The following is an 11,384-nucleotide window of genomic DNA, read 5'->3' on the forward strand; positions in this document are numbered from 1 at the left end:
TTAGTTGGGCTGGGCTGCTAATGACTTTTTGACAATCCGATTGTCGCGCTTAAAGAGACGCAAACTGGGCACGGCATAGGCGAGCGTTTGTCGCTGCAGTGGGCGTGGCTGCGGCTGCTGCTGATACTGATGCTGTTGAATGAGCCGCAGCACCTCCCAGCTGGGTATGTAGGACTCTAGCAGCGACTTGGAGGCGCGTCCGGCAAATAGATCGGGCGTGCTGTCCGGCGGCGAGGGGCGAAAGGCGGACTGCTTGCTGCTCTGCTGCTGTGGACGGCGCGTGGTGAAGCTGACGAAGCTGGGCGGATAGGGCAGCGGTATGCGTGGCGCATTGGGCGCATAGCTGCGTATGGCGGGCGCATAGGGAGCGTAGGCGTATTGCTTCGATTGCTGGAGTAGCAAGTGGTGCGGTGGTGGTGGTGCACTGTATGGTGGCCGCAGTGGATGCGCTTGCTGCTGCTGCTGCTGCTGCTGCTGCTGCTGTTGGTAGCGTATGCCATTTAGCTGCTGCAGTTGCTGCAAATTCAGTTCAAAGGGCACAATCGGCTCAAGCAGTCGCGTTGCTGTTGCCGGTTTGGTTGCTGCTGTGCTGGTTGCTGCTGCTGCTGGCGTCGCTGAGCTAAGAGAAAGGCGTTGGGATGTGAGTCTGAGTATGTGTTAACGAGCCAAGCGCTTATCTAATCTCTGTCCATTTTATTATAGCAATCACATTGCCATTTGCCACTTTTTGTCGGAAGCCAAAAGTTTGGAGTGTGTCGTGAGTGAAACTGACATTTCAACACCCACCCACAGGCGCTGTAAACTCCCACCCCACCCCCCACTCTTTTACTCTAGCTGAGCCGTAGGGCTGCCAACTGCTTGCAGGCATTGGCATCTCTCACTCTCTTCATCTCAGTCTGTCCAACTCTAATTTACGCTCATTTGCAGCCAATTCTGCAACTCATTGCAAATGACAAATGACTGCAGGGCTACAATTTACGCCTCCCCCCCACCCCCACCCTTTCACTGCAGTGCAAGCGAAAAACTTTCAACTTGCACTCTATTTAGTACTCGATTTTAATTTAAGTGTATTTCGTTCTAAGCATCGAAAGTTTGCACAGCTCCAACAATTTTCAATTCTTTATGGCTTTGACTTTATATAAATTTAATCTATAAATTATATTAAATTGATATCGTAAAGATATGCGCTATAAGCTAACATTTTGTTTAGAAATGTTTGTGCATAAAATCAATTTTTTTTTTATAAATATTTTGTAGCAAGTTCTGCTTTAGCAATTGGCTAGCCTGAAGGCCTCAGTTGCTCTGACTGCATATAGAATTAATTCCAAGTTACAATTGAACTAAATAAATAAATTAGCAATTGGCAACTTATTAAATTGCTATACAAGCCATGCCCAAGTATTTTTTATATTAATGTTTATTTCTATATTTCATGCCATTTGCATTAAGTGTAGCCATTTAATTAATAGCCCAACTAATTTTTCTTACGAGCATAAATATTCTGGTAACGCAATTTTAAGCAATAAAACTGTTTAGCTATTTATTTAAATGTCTGCATTTTAAATAAGCTAATTTGTAAGTTTAAAAAAATAGTTAAGCTATTTACTGTTTATTTAATTTTACTCTCAGTTGAATGAAAAAAGCGCAGCTGCTTTCAAAATTGTGTTTCAAATTTGCTACGCTCAAATATTTTGCGCACTCAAATGGCAAATTTTAGCTAAAATACAAATAGCCAAGTTAACAAGCAAAGCTTTAAGCTATGCTCAAGCTGCTGCTGCTGCTGCTGCTGCTGTGTGCGTGTCTTGGCTAAGCAAAGCGCTGCAGCTTAAGCAAAGCTTAAAAAACTTGCGCAGCTTAACTCAAAGTTCACTTACATGTCGTTGCTGTTGAGCAGAAAGAAGCCGCGCGTTAGTTGCGGCGGCAAAGCGTAGCCGGCGCTCAGCTGCTGATGCTGCTGCTGCAGTTGTTGCAGCTGTTGCAGCTGCAGTTGGCGCTGGCGCTGCGCATTCTGCTCCAGCTGTGCGGCATCGTGCACGTAGCTGGGTGGCAGGCTGGCTGCCACACTGGGATGCCACTCGTAGCGCGTGGGCAGCAGCGGCGGCCGATTCAGATCGTAGCGCTGCTCCTGCTGCTGCTGCTGCTGCTCGCGCTCCAGATCCTCGAGGCTGAGCTGCAGCGCTGTGTTGTCATCGTCGTAGTGGCGTGTGCCAGAGTTGGCAGTAAGCACCGCAAGTGTGGCAGGCAGCAGCAGGCAGAGCAGCGACAGTTGTTGCAGCTGCAAGTGGCAAGAAAATGGCAACGATTAGTGCATGAAATGAAATATAATTTATATGATTAGAGCAGCGGCTAGGGCTTTCACTTAGCTGCACACACAACAAGTTGCAACATATGCAAATAGCGGCAAGTGCTTTTTATTTTTGTTGGTGAAAGGTTTGCTGCTGCCACCTTTCGCTTGTGGCCGCTGCCACGCCCACTTGGTGGCATTTGGCGTGTGCAGTGATGCGTTAAATTACAAGTATTTTGTGGGTGGCAAGGCCAAGCTATGCAACAGTTGATAAGCGGTGTAGCGGGGGCGTGGCCGTTGGTCTGTGCCTTTCTAAAAACCGCAAAACTCAGAGCAATCTCAGGCCAAAAGCCGTTTGGCTAACAGCCATTTGTCACGGCATCTTTTTTTATTTTTTTTTTTTCTAGTGGCAACAATTTCAATTTCGATGCGTTTGGTGCTCGATTGCAACATTGCAATTCGCTATGTTGCAAGCAGCAACTGAAATCATCTACGTAAAAAATTTAATAAAATCTAAAAAAAAAATAAAACTAGTTGCAATTTTGTATCTCGCAGCATTCACTCTGCTAGGCTCGGGGCCAACTGCAGCAGCAGCAGCAACAACAACAACAACAACAACAACAACAACAAGTTGCCACAGTTGCGTGTGCGCCACTTAAGCGCTCACTGCTCTCTAATTATTTTTGTGGCTCCACTTGCTAATGACGATCGATGCAACTTGAAGCGCCAACAATTTGCCACATGCAAATGCAGCTTGATTGATGAGCCCTAATGGCAGCTAGACCCCCCCCCCCCCAGCACCTCACTGGCAATTGGCAGCGTTAATACGCTTAATTTGCTTTTTGTCCGCTGGGCAAATACAAAAGACTTAGGACACAAACTTGTGTCAATCAATCATGTCACGACGCGATTGTGACAGCTGCAGTCGCAGTCGCTACTGGGCGGTCCAAGCCCAAACAATTATGTCACTAACAATAGCAGTTAACAATATTGACGAGCAAAACGCTGTGGCAAATTAGCAGCTAATGCTTAAATTTGTTGTTCGAATTTTTACATTTAAGTTTGTAGTTAAAAAAATGCAGTTAAGTCGTTGCTTAAGTTATGAAATTATGTATATAATTTTCTATAGTATTTTTTAACATTTTTGTCTATGCCCAAAATATATTTTAGTGATGCGTATATTTAATATTTTGTATTGTTTATGATTTGTTGCAAATTTGTTTGATTTCTTTTTCTACAGTTGAATTGATTAAATATATAGAATACATATATATAGCCTATTTTTATATACAAGTATATATGCATGTATATAAAAACTATACTTTATATTTTTCATTTAAATTGTTTTATTTTTATATAATTTAAAGCAATAAAATGTTGCAAATTTGTTTGATTTGTTTTTCTACAGTTGAATTGATTAAATATATAAAAATAATATATATAGCTTATTTTTATATACAAGTATATATACAACTATATTTTATATTATATTTTATTCTTTTTCATTTAAATATATTTATTATTTTATATTTTTCATTTAAATTGTTGTTTTATTTTTATTTAATTTATTGCAATATTATCAGAATATTTCATTTATTTTATTTCATATTTTTGAACATTTATATTGTTTATTTAATTTGTATTTATGTATATTATTTTGAGATTTTATTTATTGTAACTGCTCAAAGTAGATTTTAATATCTGCAGTTCTATTTCAAAGCTTTTAATTTGCTTTGTTGTAATTCTTTAGCAAATTTATTGTATATAAATTATAGAATTTTAATGTTTTTATAATTTTAAACACAACGCACCATTGTTACGCTTTTTATTTGAAATAAATACACGGCACACTCAGTCAGTTCTTAACTTGACTTTGTCAACTTTACACTTTTGAGCAAAAAAAAAAAAGTGTAAAAAAAATAGTTAGTTGGTTTGAAATGTAACCGAAGCCGTTGAACGTAGCAATTGCGACTGCGACAGTGACCAAAGCCAACTGTGCGTTTTATAGCCAGACAGCCAAATGCGGCCAATGCGGTGTTAGCCATTAGCTTAGGCCAAGCTACAAGCTGCTGCTGCTGCGGCTGCTGCCAAGTTGCTGCTCTGAGTGCGCACAGCTTTGGTTTGTGGCGAGTGTTGCAGGGCAGGCAACAGACAAGTGGACGCATTGTTAAATGCAAATGCTTGGAGAGTTGCTTTGTCAGTCCTGAAGCGACTGAGACAGCGACAAGCCCATGAAGTTCAACTCAGAAACTCGTTGAGCACAGCAAGTGCAAAAGCGCAATTAATTGAAATGGAAAGTAAATCGCCAAATTGAAATTCAAATCGAAAACGAAATCTATTTTCAAAGCTAATTTACACACATGCTCAAGTGTTATGAACAGTTCAACTACACGGGCGGCCCTTCAGACGCGGGACGCGGACCGCTCACTTCCGACCCGAAAAATTGGAGCAGACCAAGCCCTCAAAGCTCACACTCGATAGATGAGCCTAATCAACCATCCTTCACCCCCCCGCAGTGTCCGATCATCAACAACATCAACATATTGAAAGTTTTGAAATTGTAGCAATGCTCACTTGTAAGCTAAATTAATATGGCATGTAATGTTCATCGATTATATTTAGAGCTACAACTGCTGGATACATCAAAAGTATTTACCGCAATTCGTTGCGCTAATAAGCTGCACAATTAACGGTATACCTGTGGGTACATTATACTCTATGAATGGGGCATATTGATTTACTGACAGTTGGAATGATAATTCAATATTTAAATATGACTTAAGCCTAAGTTCAATCATTTTACTGTAAGCTGTATATAAAAAATGTTTTAAAATTATTTTAATATAAATATAGACAGATAATGCATGAATATATGAATAACTGTGATAAAACTTAAGAAAAATACAATAAAAATAAATATAAGAATTATTAAAAAATTTATAAAAATTAATTAAATATAGATATAGACAATTAATGAATGAGCACTGTGATAAAACTTAAGAAAAAGGCATGAACAATAAATATAAAAGTTAATAAAAAATGTTTTAAAATTATTTTAATATAGATATAGACTGAATATATGAATAACTCTGATAAGACTTGAGAAAAAATGCAATAACAATAAATATAAAAGTTAATAAAAAATGTTTTGAAATTATTTAAATATAGATAAACCTAATGAATATACGAATAACTGTGATAAAACTTAAGATTATGCAGATAATTAATGAATATATATAATATAAAGAAAAAATACAATAAAAATAAATATAAAAGTTAATAAAAATTGTTTTAAAATTATTTTAATAAAGATATAGAAAGATAATGAATGAGCATTTGCATAACACTGACAAAACTTAAGAAATATATGCTATCAAATTTTTCAATATATATATTTTTATGGAATAAGTCGAAGCAATAGCAGCACTTGTTGCTTTTTATTTATAATTTATGCCAGTTCTTTCTATAGAGCATTTAATTGTGGGATTAAGTGCAGCCTGTCGCTCCAAAGTGAAAGAGACTCTCTCAATTTGCGCTGTCATCGCGCGCTGCGTAAATTTCCAGCCTCTCAACTTCAACTTCAGCTGCAGCAATTGAACGAAATTTGAAGCTGAAGCTGAAGTGTGGGCAAGTGTGGCTCAGAGCATGCTAATGCTAAATGAATATGTCAAAATGCGACAATTAGAGACGACAACAGAGTTGTAACTGACGCAATCTCAAGGTTGAGCGCGTAACACGTGAAATTTCATCGTACTCTTGTTTACTTTCACTTAACAGCAAAATATTATGATAGCGTTCCAAGACAATGGCCATGCATTCTGCTTTGCTTGTGTGTGGTGTGGTGTGGTGTGGTGTGGGTGGGGAGGGTGAAGTGGTGTGGGGCTTTTAGCAGCGTTGGGGCATTGTCTTTAGTTGACCCTGTTCCACTAGATTTGTTTGCGTTTTGTTAACTTGACTTTGGGTTGGGCGTTTATGTAAGCAAAGCAAATTTGTCAACAGTTGGGAAAAATCTAAAAATAATATATCGATAGTACCGATAAATAAGACTGTAAATAGAGCTTGTTGCATTTTTTTTTGCGTTTTGTTAACTTGACTTTGGGTTTGTGGTTTATGTAATTGAAAAATCTAAAAATAATAATATCGATTAATATGTAAATAGAGATTGTTGTGATTAATGCAATTCAACAATTATTTCAATAAACTATATATTTATAAGTAAGCTAAGCATTACTATATTTATTTATTAGACTTAGCGCATTGTTAACCTTAAAGACTTAAAAAATGTTGTTAATCTAACGCTTGTTATTACTATAGCATAAAGAAAAATTAAATTGATATTAATATTAACATATCGTTACTATCGATAAGTATTGTTAACAATTAGTAGCAAATTTGATTGCACTGTAACTTAGAATTAGAAAAAAAAAACAACTTAAGCTGCAGCTAATTTCTGTGTGTGTGTGGGTGTGTGTGGCACGCTAAGATTTAAGATCTGCCTCTGATGTAGAGCTGAGCAGCGGGCGCTGCATCGTGTCCCGCACGCGTGTTGGGCAAATACTCGTTGAGGTTCAAGCTAAAGGCGGCTGGGAAGTGTCCCTTGTCCTTGGCCTCGCGATTGATGCGATAGCTGCTGCGATAGGCGGCGACGGGCGCAATGGCGCTGGCATAACCTTGCAACCCAGCAGCGGCATAATGCAGTCCCGTTACATGGCCAGCGCTTGGAGCGGGCAGCGTGCTCAGCTGCACGGGCGGCGCAATGGCAGCGGCAGCGGCAGCGGCGCGTGCATTATATTCAGCCGCAGCGGCATTTATGTTGGGCGCCTGGGCTTGCAACATGCCCGCAGCATTGGCTGCATTCAGATACGGACTAATGGGCACGATAATGGGACGCGTGGGTATTAACTGCAGATACTGCACAGCGCCGCCGCCGCCGCCGCCGCCGTTGCCGCCGCTGCCGTCTTGACTCAGCTGCGCCGGCAGATATTGCATCAGCATCGGGGTGCTGGGCAGACTGGACATGCTGGCCAAGTTGGCATCGGCATAGCCAATGCTCAGTTGAGCGCCGCCCTGAGCATCCTGTATGGGCGTAAAGTTCGTTTCCATCTCGGGCAGCTTATACGAAGGCTTGAAGCCCGCCTCTATAGTTGGCTGCGCTTGCTGCTGCGGCATTTGTCCCAAACTGTCGTAGCTTGTGGCATAGGCGCTCAGCGAGTTCAGATGCGCATCCTGATTGCTCGACTTGAGCAGTTGTTGCTGCTGCTGCTGCTGCTGCAGCTGCTGCACGCTGTTCGCTGATTTGGCAGACTTGTTGGCTATCTCAGGACTGGACACGGGCGTGGCATGCAGCAGTGGCAGTGGCAGCAGCAGCTGCACGAGTAGCAGCAGCGCAGGCAGCTTCGCTTGGCGCAACATCTCTGCATGTTACAGTGTGTGTGTGTGTGTGTGCGAGAGAGAAAGAGATAGAGAGTTAAGCGCTTTTGAACTTGAGAACTGATCTACAGACTGTGGCTATATATAAAGCATAATTCAAATAATAATAAAATTTAAAATGATTTAAAAAAAATATATATTAAGTGTCTAACTGCTTTGTATTTACAGTAATTAATTAGCTTTAGTTTAAAGCTAAATGAAAATAAAAAATAAAAATAGTTAAAATTAATGAATTAATACAAAAAGCTAAAAAAAAACGCATAAAATGCATTGTAATAAATAAAAAATAAACACTAAATATTATTTAGCTTATTAATTCTTTTGTTATTTATCTTTTGCAAACATATATTACAAACTACTAAAACTATTTGTTATCAATAAATTTTGTATTAATGTATTTATTAAAGTGCGCTTTAAAATAAATAAAAATATTTTTTTGTATATATATAAGCAATATTAATATTTTAAAGTAGTAACACTACAAAAAAATTATTATATTCGTTTTAAAATTAAATTTAAGCAATATAAATATTTGAAATTAAATTTAAAATTTAAGCAATATAAATATTATACTTTCAAATATTTATATTGCATAAATGTAAAAAAAATTGTATATTTACATATTATTATATTTCATTTTATTAATTCAATAATTTAATTTAAGTAATGCTAAGCGAATTGAAATTGTTGTTAAATATTTCAGACTAGCTTGGTACTGTTTTCTTCATTAAACATAAACAAAAGAGTTCAAATGCCAGCTTGGTGCTTATTAATTTTTCAAGTTAATGACTTTCATAATCAGCTCAGATTATTTAATTGATTTCGCATGCTTTGCAACTTATATCATAAGCTAGTTATTGTTGTTGTTGCTCTTGGGTTGGCCTTAAGTAAATGTTTTACTAATAGTTTATAGCTTTAAGTTGCTTTACAGACAGACGGACGACGGACTGAGCGACTCTTATAGGCAAATGAAACATAATGTTAAACAAATGCCATAAATGGGGCGTTAGACTTTTGCCACAGACACAGACACACACACAGACACACAAAATTCACTTTCACCTGCTGCCAGCTGCGTTTATACATTTGTTTTATAACAATTATGCTTAGGCATTAACAACATTTAGCTTAAAAAATGAAAACAGTAAGCAGCAAATAAAAACAAATAAAAAAAAAAAAAACACAAACACACACTAAATGCTTCACCTTTGGCTATGCTTGGTTAGTTTAGTTTTTAGTTTAAAACTAATTTGTTGCTGGCACTTTTTATTGTTATTGTTTCAATGTGAAACTGTCAAGCGACGCGTTTTGATTAACGCTGCATTGGCGCTAGCTGCAGCTTTTATACTTGCCACATGTGCTGCACACTCAAAAGCAGGTAGCGGCGGCGCCAGCTTGTGGCAAGCTCAACAATTTTCCTCAATTGCCATTAGCAGTGGCGGTTGTAGCCAAAAAAAAAACTAAAAACAAATGCCAAACGTCTTTGCGTGCTTTGGCAGCAGCAATTTGTGTGTGTTTTGTTGCATGCAACAATTGGCAGCAGCAACAGTCAGTTTGGCGTTAGTTTTCAAGTTCAAGTTTAACACGCGCTAATTAGCCAAATACCCTGCTTATAGTTTTACACTCTGCTACAGGGTAGCGCTTAGTTCAAACTACAAATTAGCGAGTTGCGGCTGCCTCAATTGTTTGTTCCGTCTTCCGAAACGCTTTGGCTTGAGAGTGGGTTGCTTGCCGCGCGGCCCACAATTAGACGCATGTGGCATGCAGCGGCAGCTTGTCTTCCGCAATTGCTTGCCACATGTCTAAGCGAGTTTCGCTGCCAATTTGCGGCCAATAACTAAAAGAGCTTTTAACCAGTTCGGCAGCTTTGCTAATGCGCCTGCAAATTGTTAAGACAAGGTCGCGGAAAAACTATTCCGTGTAAACAAACAGCGTAATTTACTCAAAAGCCAGACAACAACAAATGCAAACTGTGTCCCAAAATGTTATAAGACATTGCATTGGCTTCAACATTCAGTGCATGAAAGTTGTGCAGCATTTTTGGGACATACAAGTTAAAAAATACATAAACTACAGTTTTATCTATAAAAATAAATATGATAAAGTAAAGTATGGCAATGCGTAATACAATTAGGTAACTTGCTTACAGGTTTTGGGACACAAGAGCACCAGCTGTATACCAAAAATTAAATAAAAATACCTAAAATAGCAAAATGTTTAATGTGTTTGTTTAATAAATTTAAAGCGCTAGCGCTGCCAAATCAAAGTAATGCGATTTTGGGACAAGTTTGGTAATAATGTTACACATTATTATTATCAATTTTAATATAAGAATGCATGGCAATACAAAATGCAATTAGGCAAGATTTTGGGACATATTAATGTGTCCCAAAAAAATTAATGCTTATAAAATGTGCATGTTAAAATAGCGTACTAACGAATAAACTTAAAATTTTATTTCAAATGTATATGATATGATTTTGGGACAGACTTTGAAACAAAGCTTAAGTATTGCTGCCTGTTTTGTAATAAAAAATCAAAACTAGACGCTTACATTTATAATTTAAGTCGTACTGCGAATTTTAGGACAATTTGGGACTGCTCAGTGAACTGCTCGAGCGCTCAGCTGGCGATGCTTATCTGACTCTTCTCGGCGACCACTTCCAGCTGCGCTGCCGATGAGCCAAAGACCAGCTGACGCAGGCTGCGGCTAAAGCAGCGCTTCACACTCAGCTGCAAATTGGCCAAGAGCAGCTGCAGCTTGCTGGGCAGCGCCGTGGCCCAGAGCATAAACCAGAGCAGGCAGGCGCCAATGAGCGAGGTGCTCGCACCCAGCAGCCAATACTCGCAGGCGCGAAATGTGCGCTCCTCGCTGACCATGAGCTGCAGTACGCCCACAATGGCGCAATGGCAAAGCGACTCGATGCGGCACCAAAGCTTCGTCAGCAGCAGATCCAGCGTCAGGCAGCAGACGGCCGTCTCCATGGCGAGGCGATAGCTGGTCGAACAGTTGCGGCACCACTGCGGCAATATGTGCACCGCCTGCAGCAGCGCCCCAATGCAGGCGATGAACAGCCAGCTGCCCAGCAGCGGAGCCGCCGCATCGCGCGCCAGCAGCGAATAATAAGAGATGCCCAGCACCGAATGCAGCACAATGGCCATGCCCAGTGCTGATATCGAAAGGCGTTCCATCTCCCACCGCTCGCTGTCGCTTGTGTGTGGGTGTGCAATTGATTTGTCTGAATTTACACAACAACAAATTTACAATAACTATATGCATATGTCTGTTTCGCTTACTTTGTTTGAAATTTGATTTATGTCAAAGTCAAGGCTGTCTGTTGTTTCTGCTCATGGCTATTGAAAGTTAATAGCAGCAGCATATCCAATACATTGCTTTACTTTCATTTTGTTTAATTTATGCAAAAGCTGCGTTTTAGTTTTGGCACTACTTACGCGTAGTTAGTGCAGTAGCTGTTACTGCTTAAAATTTGCAATTTATTACATTTAATTTAATGCCATGAAATTCTCGTTTTCGAAATGCACTTTCAGTGTTAATTAACAATACTATTAAGTAAATGCTTTTATTGTAAATTGTTTTATTTAATTAATAAATGTTGAAAATTCAAATCAACTTATTTTTATTTGCAAAATTATGCCTATTTTATTTAAA

At 39.1% G+C, this 11,384-nt stretch overlaps 3 protein-coding genes across 3 annotated transcripts; all 3 read right to left on the bottom strand.

Moving 5' to 3' along the window:
• On the bottom strand, nucleotides 1-2,296 carry LOC108605005 (transcription factor SPT20 homolog; the record flags this gene model as incomplete). The annotated part of the gene is made up of 2 exons (XM_017994572.1): nucleotides 1-574; nucleotides 1,875-2,296. Coding segments are annotated over 2 exons (996 nt in total), but the record flags the coding sequence as incomplete, so codon positions are not given.
• A 4,453-nt stretch (nucleotides 2,297-6,749) lies between these two features.
• Nucleotides 6,750-7,696, bottom strand: LOC108605007. The gene has a single exon (XM_017994573.2). It carries the CDS (start codon nucleotides 7,694-7,696, stop codon nucleotides 6,770-6,772), a length of 927 nt encoding a protein of 308 aa, XP_017850062.1. The 3' UTR covers nucleotides 6,750-6,769.
• A 2,498-nt stretch (nucleotides 7,697-10,194) lies between these two features.
• LOC108606074 lies at nucleotides 10,195-10,995 on the bottom strand. The gene has a single exon (XM_017995920.1). It carries the CDS (start codon nucleotides 10,904-10,906, stop codon nucleotides 10,337-10,339), a length of 570 nt encoding a protein of 189 aa, XP_017851409.1. The 5' UTR covers nucleotides 10,907-10,995; the 3' UTR covers nucleotides 10,195-10,336.
• Nucleotides 10,996-11,384: the final 389 nt, after the last annotated feature.

Source organism: Drosophila busckii, chromosome X, assembly GCF_011750605.1.
Source record: "Drosophila busckii strain San Diego stock center, stock number 13000-0081.31 chromosome X, ASM1175060v1, whole genome shotgun sequence".
Lineage (NCBI taxonomy): Eukaryota > Metazoa > Arthropoda > Insecta > Diptera > Drosophilidae > Drosophila > Drosophila busckii.